The 21,345-nt window shown below is 37.2% G+C and overlaps 2 protein-coding genes across 2 annotated transcripts in view; one reads left to right on the top strand and one right to left on the bottom strand.

Annotated features, from left to right (window-relative positions):
- Nucleotides 1-9,957, top strand: part of Smp_162250 (rpgr-interacting protein 1 related) — a gene marked incomplete at its 5' end in the record, with an annotated part of 54,709 nt that extends 44,752 nt beyond the window's left edge. Inside the window, 5 exons of the mRNA XM_018797872.1 lie at nt 2,146-2,355; nt 3,217-3,331; nt 5,756-6,103; nt 8,105-8,329; nt 9,696-9,957. Of these exons, the coding sequence (XP_018652871.1) occupies nt 2,146-2,355; nt 3,217-3,331; nt 5,756-6,103; nt 8,105-8,329; nt 9,696-9,829 (1,032 nt within the window). The 3' untranslated portion in view covers nt 9,830-9,957. The remainder of the gene's footprint in view (nt 1-2,145; nt 2,356-3,216; nt 3,332-5,755; nt 6,104-8,104; nt 8,330-9,695) is intronic.
- Nucleotides 9,958-12,645: 2,688 nt separating this feature from the next.
- On the bottom strand, nt 12,646-21,068 carry Smp_162240 (hypothetical protein; the record flags this gene model as incomplete). Its single annotated transcript, XM_018797871.1, has 2 exons — nt 20,800-21,068; nt 12,646-13,223 (listed from the first exon to the last, which is right to left on the bottom strand). Exons 1-2 carry the CDS (start codon nt 21,053-21,055, stop codon nt 12,646-12,648), a joined length of 834 nt encoding a protein of 277 aa, XP_018652870.1. The 5' UTR covers nt 21,056-21,068.
- Nucleotides 21,069-21,345: the final 277 nt, after the last annotated feature.

Genomic DNA, 21,345 nt, shown 5'->3' with positions numbered 1-21,345 from the left:
AAATGCATGAGCAATGGAATAAGAGAAGAAACAGTGAAGATTGAAACAATTGGTTGTTAATTTGCAAATTGACTGTTCATTGTTTGGTAATCAGAATTTATTGAGATAGTCTGTAATCTTTGCTTAAATACATTCGATTGTCCCCAACTAGTGTTTTGTTCACTACATTTGGTGTCGCTGCCAACCAGGAGGAGGAAGGGTGCTGTTCTGCGGACGCCGCTGCGGGTCTGGAGTGGAGGTGCTAGTTGGGGCAGTCTTGTGAGGAGAGGTGGCGTCGAGTGGAGTGTTCTGACGGAGCGGCGTTGGCTGTAGCGGGTGCTGTCGACGGAGAGGGGCAGTGGGACGTGAGGCTGCTGGGCGGACATCGGATGTAGATGGCTCAGCAGGCCGGTGGAGTACGGGTGTTGAACGTCCCGGGTGCCGGGTGGATGCGGATGTTGGTGCCCCGGCAGGTCGACGGAGCTATGGAGGTCAGCGCGCCGCAGACTCGACATTCTGACGGAGAGTTTGGCACAGACTGCAGTGAAAGAAGATAGTGGCATGGCGAGCAGAACCACCGCATGTACGAATGCTTTAAAGGGGGGACGAGTGTAGTGTGGTCTACTTATATCCATATAAGTAGTATATGGTGTGGGTCAGACATAGAATGTATTTTGGCAGAAGACCGACGAGGAAAGAACTGAAACGAAACGCAAACGTCTGGAAAATGCATGAGCAATGGAATAAGAGAAGAAACAGTGAAGATTGAAACAATTGGTTGTTAATTTGCAAATTGACTGTTCATTGTTTGGTAATCAGAATTTATTGAGATAGTCTGTAATCTTTGCTTAAATACATTCGATTGTCCCCAACCAGTGTTTTGCTCACTACAGAACTACTTAACGCTAATCCTTGATCCTAATACTCATGAACCCTTGATCCTAACCTTAATACTAATAACCTAAAACTCCCTAACCTTAACATCTAGACCTAATACACTTAGCTCTAACATATTGACCTTAACAGTTCATTCCATATAAAAAAAACCCATCCAATCCTTTTGGAAATATGAGATATAATGAAAATCATGAGTTTCAACAACAGGATATCTGTAACAGCGTTTTAAATTCGCTCATCGGCTAGCATAACCGCAGTTAATTACTCAAGACAGTAAGTATAAGAAAAAGAGAATTCAGCGAAGAAAATTTTCTTTTCGACGAAATCATTTACTTAAGCTGTACATTCGTATATATAGTGATATGGAAAATATATTTCTATAGGAGGCTAGAAAAGATTGCATTATAAATGGATTCGACAATAAATAACAAATGAGGTGGCGTACTAATCAAGGGGTAAGGGAGAAAATAATTTATGGGTCAGATAATAGTTCAATTGACAGATATGAAGAAAAGTGACAAACACAAAGGTCATAATAATAATAATAATCTGAGTCAGTAAGTATAGTTGTAGGAAAAGACTTTGGAAGTGGATAGGACATACATTAAGGAAATCACCAATGTGTATCACAAGGCAATCCCTAACTTGGAATTCGGAAGGGAAGCGGAAAAGAGGAAGGCCAAAGAACACATTACTTTGGGAAATAGAAGCAAATATGAAAAGGATGAATGTAAACTGGAACGAACTGGAAAGGATTGTTGAGGATAGGGTTGGATGGAGAATGCTGGTGAGCGGCCTATGCTCCTCGACGAGGGGTAACAGGCGTAAGTAAGTAAGTAAGTAAGTAAGTAAGTATAGTTTTACCCATTCACAAATGTATATCTGTCTCCTCCGGAAAATCAAGACAGATTTCCAGTCACCATTATATATCGATTTCCTCAGAAAATCGAGCTGATTCTGTACCAGTAGCATTCAGTTATTAACATCTTTCATTGATCATCTGGTTTATATCTGACTGGCTCAGAATATTTAAAAATTTAGAATAAGAATTTTCGAAATAATTATCAGAAGGGGTTTTGTGGAGATTTAGTATTTTCATAGTTGATGGACGAAACGGCCGTCCAGTGTTTCCAGGTTTTCCATGGTGGTCTAGCTTTAATTGACTCACCCTTTCAACTATGAATTTACGAATTGACTTATTAGTTTTCAATGTTTCATTTGATTTGTCTATTCCTAACTTTTTATTCACATTCTTTTCATTTCTTATAGAAGCCCTACATAACTCAATATGAATCTTCTAAAGAAGCTTGCTTGCAACCAAAATCATCATCTAATGTCTCATTTGCCAAACCTATCGATAAACTGAATCCTTCTGACAATTTGCCGAATAACTCAACTAGAAAGAAACAGGATACACCTGATCTAGATCAAGTCATTGTCAAAGTTCCTGAACTAACTGTCAATAAAACAGATAATCAGGTGGGGAACATCATATGTTTTTACCATACCAATACTTCAGTTTATTCAGCTAGTGTTTTGTGGAGATTGGTTTAACACTTGGGTTGATTTGGTCACAGATTTATCTCTGTTAGAGAACCATTGAGAACCAGGGATCACTGTACAGTTATTTCGTCTAATCAATAGTTCACACCTACAACCTTCTCTCCAGGGGAGATTGTCATTCTATATTGAAGAGTGATTTAAGCTCAAACTGTATAATTGGACAATGACCTGGTGATTCTAATTGTTAAGCATTCACAGCTATACCTGAAGGTTACAAGGTCAATCAGCTGTAGTGTCAAAACTAAGTCCTATGCTATAGAGAAATGGCTGTCTAATGCTTCTTGGTTCCCTAACTGAGACCAGTTTGTGCCGAATTCAACGTATAATTCAGTTTTTGTCAAAAGGTATTTGTTAGAGTTATTAATTGAGTGATTCTACGAAATAATACTACTTTTCAATATTAATTATGAATAAGTTATATGAAGTTTGTTAAGAGGATTTCTCCGCTCATTGTAGCTACTCATTACGAAACTGACTTCATTCCCTCTGTGATTCAATTCTCGTTCTTTCCTTATCGATCTTCTACTGAAATACATTCAATGCTCGACCATCGTTATATACTACTTATGTGGATATAAGTAGCCAATACCACACAAGTACCAATCGACACTATTGACCATATTATACAATGGCTAAATATGTACTAATCATTCAAGTAGTTACAAACAGACAGTCTTATAACTCATAAACCATTCTGAGGAAAGTATACAGTTTCCATCACCTTGACTGACTTTAATACATTTTTTCTTTATTCAAATTTTTCTTAATCAATATTAGATCCCAAATCCCTCTGATGATAATCCAAAGATCAATACAAAAACGAATGAAATGTTATCATCATCATCACCATCGATACAAAGTCAATTAGAAGATTCAGGGAAACAATCAATTGGTAAGACTCTACGATGAACTTTATTCTTATTATAATTGACCATAAGGGTACTACTATTTGTTGAGTTATAGCTTTCATCTTATTTGACAACTTCAAATGATATTCTTTAGGGTTGTCAGCTAGCTCCCATTCGATTTAAAATGATTATAAACATCCTTTTAGAAAAAAATGCTTTTTCAGTATGACTTTTCAAGAGTTACCCTGCTATCAGGAGATTTATTAACTGTAAGGATGACTCGTTGGCAAACTCAAGAAGCCCGGAAAGAGCCGAAGACAACACTAAATGAATTTGAATTGATAATAGTTTAACCTGAAATTGATTATTCACGAATGAAATAAATAGATATTCCTTATTTAATGAATAAACTAACTGTAAGGATGGCTCGTTGGCAAACTCAAGGAAGCCTTAAGAAGCCCAGAAAGAGCCTAAGACATTCCATCCAATCACCACCAGGGGAATATTTTAGAATGTCGACGTGTAGCTTCCTTATTGGATGAATAAGAAGGACCCACTATGTGCCTATTGGCTGTCCGAAATGATGATTTACTTTCAGTCAAAAACTATAAATACATGAGATTTTTGTACTATACTTGATACTGTTTGGGGAATAAAATTCCTACTTATTAGTCTTCTGTTTTCTCTCTTGGGACGCTGCGGATTCGATCGTTCAATTAGTCTAGTAGTACGCGGCGTAGCACGAATCAAAGCTCTAGATATAACATTAACTTATCTAGAATATGCAGATGATAAAGTTTTGTTTCGTAATAACTGAAAAAAACTTTTGATCGCCTTAAATAAAATAGTAGACATGTTTGGGGTGAATTTCCCCCCACCTAAGCATAATATGTTGCTACAAGACTGATTTACGTTACCGATTCAGTTTGGCTGTCATACGTAGGCTTAAAGAGTTGTAAACACTCAGGTGGGGTAAACCATACATTAAGTACTTCATTTGCTAATCCTTAACCAACTGTCTCAAACTTCAGCGCTTCTTAATCGCTGTTACAATTACTATCTATTTTCATTCCTGTTCTTTTCAGTTCAATCTTCTCAAACTTCTGTCAGGTATTCCAACTCTAATTGATGTTACATACTACTAATACCTGTCGACATAAGTAGCATACACCATACTAGTATTGGAATTCGAGTAGTAATTACGATTAGTGGTTGATTCTATCGACTGTTATTGTCAAAATAGGTAGCTCAGATACATTTTTTGAACACTTGAGTTTTGAAATTATTCTATACTTTTTATTGAGCGATCTTATCCATCCTACTCGAATAATAATAATTTAAGATAGCAGATCTTGGATTTAGGCACGAGATTCATCCACTCATTTAGTTAAATACCATTTTGACATTATAGCTGATGTGAGTTCGTGATGAAAACCCGAAATCCCAATTCATGACGTACAACTGTAGATCCTAATCCTAATTGCTTACACCTATCTATAACCCTTGTAGTGAAGAAGAACACGACTGCGGACAATCGAATGTATTTTAGCACAACATTACAGAATATCTCATCAAAATATGAGAACCATATAGTAAATAGTTAATTTGCAAATTATCAATCAATTGTCTCAATCTTGACCATTCCTTCTATAAATATCCGTTCATCGTCTCCGATTATTATTGTTCATGCATTTTTCATACCAAGTGCGTTTCGTTTCCGTTCTTTCCTTATCGATCTTCTACTGAAATACATTCAATGCTTGACCATCATTATACACTACTTATGCGGATATAAGTAACCCGCTCCACACATTCATTTAACCTTAGTAAGTAGATGGACATTCTCATGATTATTTATTTTATTTAAACACATAATGTTGGTACAAAGGGGCACCAGGTATATATGCGCCACACAAATCTCATTTGATTTGTGTGAGGGCTGTGATACTACCCAGGTGCCCAAACTGAAGCAGGTGGTTTTCTTTGGGGACCACACCCGGAACCTTTCACCTAAAGGTCTGATCCAAAAGGCAGTGGAGCATCGTGAGAAGATGCAGTCCCATGGTAGATGGTGACCAATGATTGGTTCATACGCCATTTGTTTCCTCAGGATCCTGGAGCCCATATGCACCATTGGTTTGGAATGAGGGTTTTCCAACTCCCCTAGGTGAACTTTGCGTATCTACCAACCCGATTCAAGCGCCGGATATTCGCTTATCGCCGTCTCAATTTCGTAAACAACAGTAATGCCATGAGAAGACAGTGAGTAGGACTTCCCTGACAAAGGTTATATACGCGTAACCATGTGAGAGCATTTCAAGAGAGAGAGAGAGAGAGAGCAGATTCTCCTCACTCTCGGCCGTACCAGGGCATCCATAAATTATAGTCTCATCCTAAAATCCCACACAATCTATGGTGTATTTCATTTACACATAATTCTTTTTTTTGTTTTCATTCATTAAAATCAGTTCCAACTCCACATCCTAGAACTAAAACAAGTGAACCGCAAAATTTGAAAATTGATTTATTGAATCAATCAATTACTTCAAAGAAAACCATCAGCAAAACTAATCAGGATCCAGAACCATCATCATCAATATTCACCGATGAAAATCATGTCAAAATTGAATTACATGGTTTACAATTAATCAATTTATCTAAACTATTAAAAAGCAATCAAACATTACCATGTCAAATCTTTATTGAATATTCATTTCTTGGTTATAAAGAACCATTTGAAACTAGTACATATCCATTAATTGAATGGATAGATAATAATAAAAATATATTAAAATCAAATTTTTATTATACTAAAAGTAAGTTGAAAAACGTTTCTACAGTATTTAGAAATAAAAGAGTCTATTGAAGCTAGACTACTATGGAGAACCTGGAAGTACTAGACGGACGTTTCGTCCTATTGTGGGACTCCTCGGCAATGTGCATCCACGATCCTGCCTCAACAGATTCGAACCTAAGACCTATCAGTCCATTGGCTATAAATCTTAAGTGACCGTATTCTAATGGTCAAAATAGAGTATACATAAACAATTTCCGTTTTGTAGTGTAAGGGATTTGTGGAGATTAATGTATTTTCACAGTTAAAATCACGAATTGATCTAAGATAGACCACCATTAAATACCCGGAAGCACTGAACGGCTATTTCATCCTAGTATGGAACTCTTCAGCAGTATGGATCCACAATCCCACACCCGGAACTCTAACGTAGAACCTTTGGTATCGTATGTGAACACGCACTGGTGACTAGCTTCAGGATGTAACTTCTGAAGTTCTAGTCAGAAATCATGACTAGTGGAATCCAATCCGCGTTGTTTGTGAAACAGATATCCGGGTAATAGATGAAGGGTTGCTCAAGATCATGGTTTGATTGAATTTAGACAATCAAACCCTTGGACGCCGGCTCAGTGGTCTAGATGTTAATCGTTCACGCGCGAGACCGAAGGTCCTAGGTCCAAGTCCCAAATGTGAGATCATGGACCGGCGTTACTGAGACGAAACAGCCGTCCAGTGCTTCCAGGTTTTCAATGATGTTCTAGCTTAGATCACCTCGTGATTTCAACTGTGTAAAATGTTCCCTTTTTTTTAGAGTCAATCCTGTAGAGTAATCTTGGTCTATTCGCTAGGTTGTTCCAGAGCGTTTATACAGTCATTTGATAAAAAACAAATGAAATGGGGCCAGCAATGGAATCCAGGATGTATATTTCGTCCTACTTGGTACTTGTCAACCGAAAGTACTTGCATTTAAACCATTTTAAATCGAATTATATCTAGTCATTTGTTATTATGAAGTACATACGATGCTTTAAGATATGAATCCATGAATCTGTAGCATGTCCAAATCTGAATGTATGTATTAATCGATATTTTTCAGTTCATCCGATAAGTGAATGCATTATGTCAACTAAATAAGGATAAGAATATTAGCGTGCTACATACTTAATCTGTACAGTAGAACAAAGAGATATTTTTATAACAACTCGAAACAATATAGATGTCTTAAGTTGTATATCGCTAGTACTTGATTGAGTGATAGGATAGTTTCTAGGCCTTGATTTTACTAAGATCGATGTTAAGACAAAAAATATTTCTAAGGTAAATAAATGTTTCGCGTCTATATACCGACAGTAACGAAGGGGGGGCTTGTCACAACTTTACCACATAAAACTAATGCGTAATGTCAGTCAGTCAGCTACAACGTAGGACCAGGAACATATATGCATCGGTCCAAGTTGCCATACCTCGTTAGCACAACAAGATGAACACCGAATTCATAGAAGTAGTTCATTTAGTGGTGGTAATATATAAAAGAAAGATTGTATATAAGAATGTAGTACAGGAAGAAAGACAGATATGAAGCAATTTAAATCTCATAGTTTTAGGGAAGATAAAGAGTGTATACACCTACGCCATTGTGATCGATTCTGAGCCATGTCACACACAGTCTCCAACCATTGGTTACAATAGTCACGCAGTCCCTAACCAAGTAGTCTCCATCTATCAACATGGCTCAGACTAGAAGTTAATGACTTCAAGCACTGATGCCACGTTTTGGTTTGGCCACCCCTAACTCTCTTCCAACCATCGCCAATACTAGTCAGCATAGCGCGTCGTGGTAATCGGTGTTCAGGCATATGTAACACGTGGCCTAACCATCTGAGTCGATGAAGATTCATGACCTTATCAACTGATATACCATCATTCCCTAATACCCTGTGTCTAACCTCACTATAACTTACCCATAGTGTAAACTACTATAATTTTCTTCTCTTCTTCATTTTTTTTCTTCTTCACATCATAGCATTTCCAGTTGATTTTACAGAGAATTATGAACGTAGACAATATTTAGCTAGTTATCTATTACCAGAAGATCCAAATAATGGTAATATAATTTTTATTATTGTTAGTGAACCATCTACATCAACAACAACACAATCAGCTGAATGTGAAGAAATTGGTTATGCTATGATTAATATAAGACAAATCATACAAGATAATTGTGATATAGATCATGTATTTATTCCAAGTAAGGAGAGTTTCTTTTTTTTCTAAGAACTTAATTAGATAGTTTTCAGTTAAAGTGTGAATATTGTGCTTCTTTTTTATATATATCACAAACGAGTACTACTCAGTAATGGTGAATAAAGTAGTATAGTTACTCGGTAAAATAGAAAAACCATACTCCAATACTTCATTTGCAAAAATGTTCATTAAGCGTCTTAGACTTCATTGTTCCTGTATTTCCATACCAATTGCTTTCTGTTCCCTTATGCATATTCTCAACCTTCTGCTGCCAGACATTCTATTCCTGACTAGAGCTACATAGTACTTTTGTCGACATAAGTAGCATACACTTCACAGTAGGACAAATCAGCTCTGTTTGCCCTTTACTAGATCTCTTGCTGATGTCCGTCTATAAGATATAGTATCTTCAAATGATACTATCGTATGCTTACTGATGATTTGACACCGTAGTGTTAGTATATTATTTGTGGTGTTTATCTGTTGGGTATGTGCAATCCCCAAACGTAACTTACGAGGAACGGAAGTGTAGCCATTAAGTGTTACACACCTACGTTATTAATCATCCTTTATGACCTTAAGCATGAGTATATGATAATATGTATGTGTCTATATACTTGTATCCCTTTCACACCTACCAATATTGGGTCGGGTTTTCACTAAACAAAGGAAGCACATTTGCCTTCTCCGATCTTTACCCAAAACTACTCTCTTATCTGACTTGTTTTATTACTAACGTGACTAAATCTATGAAAGTTTTGTCTTCGTTGGCGTCAGTATCCTTCCACCATTATGAATTAAAATCAATTTAAGGTGGATTTATAGGTCAACTCTCAGCATATTTTCATTAAATTATGAACTTCCCTATTTGTGTTTAGTGACAACTATTCACATCGTAAATTCCAATCATTGTAACCCATATATGACCGGTTGACTTAAGTCTTATTACAATTTTACCGAAGTTGCCATCAAAAAAGTTTGAATAACGAAACTGGACTTCCTACTCTCGTTAGTGAGTCAAGGAGGAGGACCATAGAATGAGTATCATTCAGTGTATTGAAGTTGTGAAATATTGGCTTCATGAACAAATATATCAAAGTGAGAGGCCAATGATAAAGCTATAACTCTAAAATGAATAAACCTTGAACATGGAGACCGGTGGATACTTAATGACGAAATATTATCATTTATGACTAGGGATTTGAAGGTTAAAGTTCTAGCTCTTGGAAAAGGATTTCACTGTTGAAGTATCCTAGACACAAATTGTTCAATACCAGCTGACCAGCATTCACTAATTTTTAACGGTACCATCTATGAATGTAAACTCCTGCATTTACTTTTTTCGTGTATATATTTTTTTAAATTTCTAGTTACAGCTGCTAAAGCTGTCGATGGTGAAACGGAGAGTTTAAATGAAATCGGAAGACTTTGTGTATCATTTTATGGTTTATCAGCACTTCATGCAATTATTGCTGAAATGCCTCAAGTTAAATTGGCTATTTAATCAGCTGATTGTTTGCACAGCCGAAAATATAATTATTTCGTTTTTTTTAAAGTATTCCACAGTACGATTACTATTTTTGTTTTCACTGTTAAACGACATTTCTATAGAAAAATATTTGTATGGGGAAAGTGTTGTTTTTTTTCATATCGAACACACTAAGCGTGACCCCCAAATGCCATGGTATGGCGGGGAGTGGAGAGAGTCAGCTCTTCCTGTCGAAATGCTCTCACATGGCCACAAGTATATAGCCTCTACCAGGGAAGTCTTACTCAATGCCTTCTCGTGGCATTACTGTTGTTTACGAAATTAAGAGGACGAAAAGCGAATATCTGACGCTTGAATCGGGTTGGTGGACACAGAAAGTTCACCTAGGGGAGTTGGAAATCCGTGATTTCAAACCAATGGTGCACATGGTCTCCAGTATCCTGAAGGAACAAATGGCGTATGAATCAATCGTTGGTCACCGGCTACCATGGGACTGCATCCCTTCATGATGCTCCACTGCCTTGTGGATCAGACCTTTAGGTCAAAGGCTCCGGGTGTGGTCCCCAAAGAAAACCACCTGCTTCAGTTTGGGCACCTGGGCAGTATCACAGCCCTCACACAAATCAAATGAGATTTGTGCGGCGTATATATATCTGGTGCCCCCTTGTTCCAATTTTTATGTGTTTAAATAAACAAATAAATAAAAACGGTTTAAAAATCTACATATGAGAAATACAGTCTAAAAAAAGAACAATTTAAATCGAAGAATGATAAATTAGGAAAGCAAATGTATCACGTCATATCACCTAATATTGTAAAACAAAAATCACTAACAAGTGTATGCTAACCAGATCAGTAAACAATGACATAGTGAATCGATGCTCTTCGCATCTGATAACTTTTAACAGTTTCCTAACCTACTTCAATACTATTCAACATTGTGAACCGAATAAGAACACGTAGCATATATATATGAACTACTCAAACCAATGATTTAAAAGTGATATTTCTTCTTGAAGTACCTGGAAAGAAATGTTGAATAGGTGTGGTCTTGACGACCCAGAAGTGACTGCAAGGTCCAAAAGACTGTTGAAGCTCGGTTACACATGGTCTTTATGGGTGTTAGTCAGTCATACACAACGTAGAATGTGACACATACGTGCATCGGTTGAAGTTGCCAAACGATATTAGCACAGCGAGATAAAAATATTTTAAGAAACAAATCCCAGAGTAACAGGTATGGTGACAGTACTAGTAGAAAAGACCAGGTATGAAAAGAAGGTACTAAGAGATTTCGGGACTCATGTCTCAAAGGAAGACAGAGATTGAATGCACCTGCACGACTGAGGACGGTTCTGAACAATATCACCACTAGTTACGATAATCACGCGGACCTCGACCAAGTTGTCTATACCCTGTTAACATATCTCAGTTCAACTGTCAGTAACTCTATGGACTGGTGCCATGTATTGGTTTGGCTATTCCTAACATTTTGCCAACTTACTCCTACACCGGACATCCATCGTCAAGATGGACGGTGGCTGGACATATGTAATACACGTATCAACCACCTCAGTTAATGAGATTTCATTATCTCATCAACCGATTCCCCATCTTTATTCAGTATCCAATGCCTAACCTCCATATCTCTTACTCAGTGGTTCCAAAATACACAAGCAATGGTTTGGACACACCTATAATCAGGTACAAGCTTATTTTGATCATCGATTACCACGGTATTGCATCTTCTAACGTTGTTTCATTATTATGTGGATTAGATCTAAGGGTATAAAATCATTTTCTAACGTCAGTCAGTCAGTTACAACGTAGAACTTCGTATGTACGTACATCATTTTGAGTTGCCGTACCACATTAACATAGAAATGCAGTTGTCGATTCAAATCCCATAGTGGTAGATGTAGTAAGAGTATAAGCATTACTGTGAAAGATTAGGGTTTGAAGATGTTATTGAAGGAGTATAATCCAGTGAAATAAATTTGAAAAGAGAAAAAAAGAGACATGAAAACTTCAGAAGATTAGAATTTGGTAGAACACAAAGAGTCGATACACCCTCGCCATTGCAAACGATTTTGAGCCATCTCATTCAAAGTCTCTAACCATCGATTGCTATCATCTCTCGGATCCTAACCACGTAGTCTACACCTACCAACATGGCTCAGTTCACTAATTCTCTCACAAAACCATCTGCTTTAACCTACTACACATCTAAGCAGTATGCTAATGTCACATATACACAAATATAATGGTGATGAATAATGACGAAAACCAGATTACAAAAGTAGTAGACTCGAAATACTCTCACATGGCCATGAGTAATATAGCCTCTGCCAGAGAAATCCTACTCATTGCCTTCTCGTGGAGGGCGTGTTGTTTCAAAATTGAGGACGAAAAGCGAATGTCCGACGCTTTAATCGGGTTGGTGGACACAGAAAGTTCACCTAGGGGAGTTGGAAATCCGTGATTTCAAACCAATGGTGCACATGGTCTCCAGTATCCTGAAGGAACAAATGGCGTATGAATCAATCGTTGGTCACCGGCTACCATGGGACTGCATCCCTTCATGATGCTCCACTGCCTTGTGGATCAGACCTTTAGATCAAAGGCTCCGGGTATGGCTCCCTAAGAAAACCACTGTTTCAGTTTGCGCACTCGTGCAGTATCACAGCCCCCACACAAATCAAATGAGACTTGTGTGGCGCATATATATGTGGTTCCCTCTTGTACCAATATTTATGTGTATAAATGAATGAATGAGACAACTATATGTACAAAAAATGTTTTTTTTAGAAAAAAGTTCATACAAGAAAAAGTTAATAATAATAATCTGAATCTTCATTATTACGATTATGATTCGATGAAGAATCGGTATCTGAATAATTCGATGAACTACTACCAGTTTCTTTTTCATCAGGATAATCATTACGCCAATTCGATTCACTATTTGAATCATCTTCATCATCATCATGATCATCATCAATATTAGTATAATCATAATAATCTTTATTCCATTCCCAACTATATTCATCATGAATATAATTATCACCATTATTCATGAATAGATCATTATTCAACTGATCATTTGTACACCAGATTGTTTGTTCTGATGATATACACTTGGAATCTGATGTTTTTGTTGTCGTTATCATTGTATATATATCATACATAAAATCAGATTGATGTTTATTACCATTATCGAAATCATCATTGTTAGTTGATTTCGTCGATGAAATTGCTTCATCAGTTAATTCTGGGGTTAATTCAATAATTTTAAAAATTTTTGGAGGATTTGGACCAATAGATACTTTGGATGAATTATTAAGATTAAGTTTATTAAAATCATCAAAAACTCCAGTGGTAATAGCAGGACGTTTTAAATTGTTTACTTTAATCTATAAATAAAAGAAAAATGTTAAAAGAAAATATGATATAATAATAATAATAATAATAAATTTAACTATGTAACTAACGAAAAGCGGGGGAAGAAATCAGGAAGAAGAGCTGGAATTGGATAGAACACATATTGAGGAAAGTGCCCAACTGCATCACAAGGCAAGCCCTCATCACTTGGAATCCTGAAGACCAAAGAACACATTACGCCGAGAAATAGAGACAGACATGAGAAGAATGAACAAAAATGGATAGAACTAGAAAAGAAGGCAGAGGACAGAGTGGGTTGGAGAATGAGGGTCGGTGGCCTATGCTCCATTGGGAGTAACAGGCATAAGTAAGCAAGTAATCAAAAAATAATTGTATACAGCTATGATGAAAGTACTCTCTATGTGAAGGTTAGTTATATTAGTATACTATACAACTACCTGAGTATTTATTTATTTAAACATATAAATATTGGTACAAGGGGGCACCAGATATATATGCGCCACATAAAACAATGAGAATGGGAAGAGAAAAACGGGTAAGGTCCATATGAGAAAAAAAAGAACGAGAACAACCACAGATTAGTGTATGTTAGTATAATAATAAGAGTAATAAAGGGGGAAACAGAAATGTACAACCAGAAGAACTCGTTGAGTTAAGGAGGTTATGACCACTCTTCATGAAGAAAGTAAAAGAAGGTTACAGCAGGATCGCCACCGGCTTCTATTCTGAGCCATATCTGACAACGTCTTAAGCCACTGTGTTGCACCATCTCTAGGACCCCATCCAAGGAGTCGTGAAAGACCAATAGAAGCTAGCCCTTTGCAGCTTTCTTTCATACCACGACACCATGTCATACACTGACTATCTCTCCGCTTTTTCCAACCAGTCCCAGAGTCGGCAAATAATGCACAACGTGAAATTCTTTGGAACGAAATTCGTAAAACATGCCCGAGCCACCAAAGTCAGTCAGTCAATTACAACGTAGAACTTCGTATGTACGTACATCAGTTCGAGTTGCCATACCACATTAGCATAGAGATGCAGTTGTCGATTCAAATCCCATATTGGTAGAAGTAGTAAGAGTATAAGTATTATGTGAAAGATAAGGGTTTGAAGATGTTATTGAAGGAGTATAATACGGTGAAATAAATTTGGAAAGAGAAAAAGGATAGGGACGTGAAGAATTCAGAAGATTAGAATTTGGTAGAACACAAAGAGTGTATGCACCTTCGCCATTGCAAACAATTTTGAGCCATGTCACTCAAGGTCTCTAACCATCGGTTGCTATCATCTCGCGAATCCCAACCAGGTAGTCTACTTCTACCAACACGGCCCAGTCCACTTGTCAGCGACTTCATGGATTTATGCCATGTTTTAGTCTGGCCGCCCCTAGCTTTCTTCCAACCTGCTCCTACACCAAAGTTGGTGTTTCAAAATAGTGACACCAATTGAATTATCGTCTATGCGCCCGAACACTCGATGCCGAACCTCTGCATTACTAACATGGTGTTGCCACTGTATGTCAGCAATCCTTCGGAGACAACGATGATCAAACACAGAGAGTCGTCTAACATCCTCAACTCGGAAAGGCCAGGTTTCACAAGTATAGAGCAAAACCGCTCTCACCGACGCGTTGTAGATCCGATCTTTCACAGCCGGACTAACATCACGAAGGCGCCAAAGATGGCCCAGATTGGCATAAGCCTTTCTGGATCTCACTATACGTGCATCGATCTCATCACTCACGCCACCGCCAGCACTTATGCAGCTACCTAGATACACGAACTTCTCGACTACTTCAATCTCCTCACCACCCAGGGTGAGTACAGGATTAGAATCCTGCCAGTCTTGTAGGAGTACTTTGCACTTCGAGGGTGCAGAGCACATACCCTACTTGCGCATACTCAAGGTCAAGAAGTCTTTCTCCAGGCAACAGATCCACACAGCCATTACTTACATCCGTCAGAGCTGCTTCGAGAATGCCATCGATAGTAAAGTTGAAGAGGAATGGTGAGATTGGGCAACCCTGCCTAACCCCACTGCTTGAATGGAACAATGGAGAAAGGTGGTTGTATGCCCTCACTCTGACTGAGGTGTTTGTATACAGGGCACGCCCTTCTTCAATAGACGATCCCCGAGGACAGTCCTGTCCTGAGTCAAATTACATGAAGCGGAGTTTGAATCTGTACATTCAGTAGTTGAAATTTTGAGTGTTTTGTGGCCGTTTTTTTAATCAGAAATATCACCAGAGTAAATTGATTTCAGTTTTGTTTATCAATGATATTTAAATAGAGATTTTGTTTACACTCCAATGGAATAAAGACTATAAATGATGAGTAAATTAGTCTGTTGAAGTGGATTCACGATTATTACCAATTTGACTATCTCGTTCGACCTCATTATTCGAGCAACAAGAAAGAATATAATAGTATTATGTTCTTTTGCTTATTGTTCAAAATTATCTGTGATCTACTTAAAATAGATGACTAGCCATCGAAGTACCACGAGAAACAGATTTAATGTAATGTTTCCCATTTATCAACTTGAATAAAGAAAGAAAAAGTATCATAACAGAATAACGTGAATTCATTTACTTCGTGGGTTCACCTTAGCTGTTAAAAACCTAAAATCACAGTATTAACTATCAAAACGAAATAAGTGTACATACTTTCTATACATTACTAACATTCGGCTATGATATTTATTGCTTCTTGCCCCCAAATGCCCTGGTACGGACGAGAGTGGGTAGAGTCCGCTCTCCCTCTCCAAATGCTCTCACATGGCGACGCGAATATATAGCCTCTGTCAGGGAGTCCTACTCACTGCCTTCTCGTACCACAGGTGTTGTTTACGAAAGTGAAAGGACGAAAAGCGAATGCCCAGCGCTTTAACCGGGTTGGTGGAAACGGAAAGTCCACCTAGAGGAGTTGGAAATCCGTGATTTCAAACCAATGGTGTACATGGGCTCCAGTATCCTGAGGAAACAAATGGCGTATGAATCAATCGTTGGTCACCGACTACCAATGGACTGCATCTTCTCACGATGCTCCACTGCCTTGTGGATCAGACCTTTAGATCAAAGGCTCCGGGTGTGGCCCCCTAAGAAAACCACCTGTTTCAGTTTGGGTACCCGGGCAGTGTCATAGCCCTCACATAATTAAATGAAATGACAATTTTTGTGTGGGGTATATATATGTGGTGCCCCCTTATATTAATGTTTATGTTCAAATAAATAAATAAATAAACCTCAGTAATAAGATAAAACTGGTTTACTGGTGTTCTGCACAAGAATTTGTATGACTGAGGTTATCTACGCTCTTGTCAGTCTTCATTCACTGTGTTATATCCAGTACTTGCGGCTTCTTGAAATCAAATCTTGAATGAAAACTACACGTCGATATCCAACCTTCACCTTATTAAGTAAATGAGAGAAAGGAAGTGATCAGATGGGCTGCATATAACATTGAAACGTTGTAGATAACCTTAACCAAACTGTGCGACAGTTAACGTGTGTTTTAACAGTAAAACAATGACCAAATTAGATTACACAGTCAGTGAATTTGTGCAGAGCAAGTGTAATCATGTTATTCTGTATGCTATTGAGGTCAAACTTGATCATTTATTTTATTCATATATATATATATATGACCAATGTTCATCTTGCTTTTCTAAGCATGTACTAACTTGTCACAAATAATTTATTCTTCAATGTTATATTCTTTAGACACTAGTTTTAAGATATGATTCTGATAGAAGTCAACCTTTTTTGGTTTATAAAATTATTCCACAAATATCAAATCAGTGTATTCTCTAATGATCTTGTTTAGGATTAAATATCTTTGAAAGCTTTATTATCGTAATTCTCATTTTCATTCTGATTGTTAGACATTAATCCCCAACTAATGTGATTATTATTATCCTTTTGTAAAGATTTGAATCTCCCCGTTATTGTTGTTAAAGCCTCGAATTGATCAGTCCCTTTTAGCATTTGTACGTCGTGTGTGGATTCTCTTGGTATTGTCATCAGTAAAAAGCAATTTTTTTAAGGAAGAGATGGACTCAGCTAACTCATGGGTGTTTAAAGCGAGAGATACTGGTTCCAGGTCCCAGAGTGAGCATTAACATTGGGTTTCAGGTACATCCAGCTAGTGACGAGTCCAAAATAAGCTGAAACGCACGTCCTTTATTCCACTGTTAATCACTATCAATCTCGGTCTAGAAACATATGTTATTTATACATTTGACGTTGGTATACTGGATAAGTATGAATGTTTCGACGTGAGTTAAAAACTGGGTGCCTGAATCAATAGATAGAGAGTTCGAACCCTGGTTTAAACAGTCAGGTAAAATCAATAGACCCCCGTCCACCACATAAATAATGCTTTTTGTGAAATCCTGTAGATAAATACATACTTAGTGAATCAATTGCACTAAGTCTTGCATAAAGAAGCAATAATTTGTTTATTTATTTAAACACATAAATATTGGTACAAGGAAGCACCAGATAAATATGCGCCTCACAAATCTCATTTGATTCGTGTGAGGGCTGTGATACTACCCAGGTGCCCAAACTGAAGCGGGTGGTCTTCTTGGGGGGCCACACCCGGAGCCTTCGACCTAAAGGTCTGATCCACAAGGCAGTGGAGCATCGTGAGGAGATGCAGTCCATTGGTAGTCGGTGACCAACGATTGATTCATACGCCATTTGTTTCCTCAGGATACTGGAGACCATGTACACCATTGGTTTGAAATCACGGATTTCCAACTCCTCTAGGTGGACTTTCCGTTTCCACCAACCCGGTTAAAGCGCTGGGCATTCGCTTTTCGTCCTTTCACTTTCGTAAACAACACCTGTGGTACGAGAAGGCAGTGAGTAGGACCTCCCTGGCAGAGGCAATATACGCGTAGCCATGTGAGAGCATTTCGAGAGAGAGGGTGGGCCCTCCCCACTCTCGGCCGTACCATGGTATTTGGGGGCGATTACTGAGGCATCAAAGTATAATTACATCTGGAACATATACAAACTACAGAATGTGCATTTTAAAACCAATTATTTAGCTCAAAGTGTGGGAAAGAACACTAGTTTTTAAAAAATGAAGTAAACTTGGCTCTGTAAAACTCGGAAGCATTAACACGAAACATTCAAAGCAAGAATACGTACAGCTACTCAAACTTTTGGATCCATCTCATAATCAACAGAACGGAAAAGAAATACGGAAAATTTTACTGAAGATGCGGTTTGAGAACCGCAAATCATACGTATGAAAATGTCATCTTTGGCCGATTCTCATACAAATTTTAGAAAACATTGGATTTTAGAACATTCTTTAGTGAATTAAGTTAACAAACTATTTCCAACACATCAAAATAAAAGTGTTGAATTTATTGAATTGATTTTATCAAAATGAAACCACAATTTATTCGATCTCTCTGTTTGTAACATCTAGGAAGTTTTATCACACCATGCGAAGATGGTATACATAATTAACCGAACATTCAACAAAAATTAAAAGACCCAAAGAACTTTTTCATACATACATGACATTTCCAATAAACAAGCGAACTGGGTTATTAAAGCTGTACCCAAATGTCTACTCTGATCATTTTGACAGACAAAGAGCCTGAGGGATGTTTTGAATAACAAAAATGAAGTATATTGTAATAATAAGTGAGGAGCATTGATTGATGTGCCAGATACTATCAGCAACAGAGTTTTATGGGAGAGGACAAACCAGCTTCCAGCTGAAGAGGAAATTAGGAGAAAGACGTTGGAAGTGAATAGGACATACATTGAGGAAATCACCAAACTGAATCACGAGGCAATCCCTAACTTTGAATCCGGAAAGGAAGCGGAAAAGAGATAGGCCAAAGAACACATTACGCCGGGAAATAGAAACAGATATGAAAAGAATGAATAACAACTGGAAAAAACTGGAAAGCATTGCCGAGGACAGGGTTGGATGGAGAATGCTGTTGGGCGACCTATGATCCTCCAGGAAGGGTAACAGGCGTTAGTAAGTAATTGATTGATGTTCCCTACTTTTGGTTTTTTTATGACCTCGGTTCGTGTATTTATCAGACAAACGGTATAAAAACCACGTAACGGTCAAATCAGATGTACAATCCAAGATTCAAGATACACTTTTCCAAAATAAAACCATAAACTATAAACAAATTAAACTGTAACTAAACTTTTAGATCACTAAACTGAAAATCGATTGTTGATAATGTTCAGAGAATCATTTCATACTAACCTTTTAATCTATTCGAAAAGACTACTTTTCTTTATAAATTACAAGCTAAAGATAATTCCTGTGATAATAAAAAAGGACATAACTTTGACAAACATGAGCATAAAAGGTAAAACAAAGTTGAAATAGATTTCAAACACATAATTTATATATCGAAAAGACTTATCCTAGAACAAAAAGAAATTTAAGGATTGTTAAGGGATGTACAATGTCCAAATACAAGTTATGAAAGAAATCGATATTTATCTAGATGGTATTCCGCTACATTAAATCATACAATGTGAACTTTTTCCAAGTTGCAAAATATTTACTGAACATACTTCTTTTGAGGTGCCTACAGAAGGAACTGAGTTATTCGTTATCTTAATGACCTGAAAATGTGACTGTGGAGTTCAAATAATAAATGCTTGAGATCAAACAGACGCGTAAGTTTATTACGATGAATTAGCCCCAGACTTTTAAGACCTTACCATGGGCAACGGAAATATGTGACAGAGTGAAGCAATCTACTTTCAGGGCCAACCTTTTGTGGCTCCTTCGTTTCGATGTAGAAAAGAAGATTAGCTGTGAATGATCCTGGTTACTTAAGGGAAACACCTTATGGTCAACAGTGTGACTTAGAACTGGGACTTTTATTTCGCTGATTTGATTCTTATCACAATCTAAGCAACCTGGATTCCTAGCACGGTAGGACCTAAATGAACAAGTGTTCTGGCCACTATAGATCAACTGGTTCATCACAATTTACAAACTCAACGACCAATTTACAACACTATCTACGGCCGCATAACTGACGGTAATAACATTCATTACGAACCATACCAGAAATAAACAACATTGATTACTTGGTTAGTTGTAGTTTTTTGACATCTTCCAATGTTGTGAACTCATGATCAAACTTAAAGCCTTTAAGTCCTGCAGGGAACATAATACTATTAAGCTACTGGAAATTCGAGAGCGGTTTTCACACGATTACCTAAAATACATTTTTAAGACTTAATTACGATGTAAATTAGTTTGAGTTGTGTTAAAGTTGAACAACAGTAAAACTAATTATTACCATAATATGATGTTAATACGTTGCGAAGCACAGAGCTAACTATAAAGAACTGACAATATTTGATAAGAAACGATAGCTTCATGTGGTTAATGTACTCATCTCTCAACAACTATAATTATGAACCCTATTTCGTTTAATTCGGCTTGGATAGCTGAGTATTACTACCAACCTTCACACAAAATAAATTTAGTCCACAGCTAAGTACAAATAAACCTGCATTTGGAGATGCGTTACATTGTTTCTCGCTTACATGCATATAAAAGGATATGGAGAACTCACTTGGCACTTGACTGTCTGATTTTCGCCAACGACAGTAGCATCTGAGGTATTGCATATAATCTTACATAATTTTTCAGAAGTGCATACTTTGTCGATTTTGCCAATTAATGAGGAATTTGAAGTTTGGCTACCGATATATTTAAATTGAATTGATTGTAAGTCAGATTTAGGACGTTTTATAAGATTTTGTGCTTCACAGATTTGACTAGGACAATCAGTGTTTGGACGCTTAATCCGCAAAAATATAGACATGGTATATAAAATCTGCAAAACAGTTTTCAAAAATCAAAATTATAAAGTGAATTAGTTTGGACAAGACATCTCCAAGAGGATTTTTCAGAGCTGGTTTATCTATCAATTTTCATTTTAAGATATTGAAAACAACAAACAGTCAAACATGAGACATGCTTTTACATGTGCTTAGTCGAATTCTGGTGAAACAATAGTCCGTGCTTTTTTTACGTGGTTTTTATCCTCTTTCATGAAATATGAACTGAATTGGACGAGACCGTTCCACAAACGACAATGAGTGAAAGAAATTC

Source organism: Schistosoma mansoni, chromosome 6, assembly GCF_000237925.1.
Source record: "Schistosoma mansoni strain Puerto Rico chromosome 6, complete genome".
Classification (NCBI taxonomy): Eukaryota; Metazoa; Platyhelminthes; class Trematoda; order Strigeidida; family Schistosomatidae; genus Schistosoma; species Schistosoma mansoni.
The sequence above is the reverse complement of the archived record's forward strand: the minus strand, read 5'-3'. Positions and strand labels throughout refer to the sequence as shown.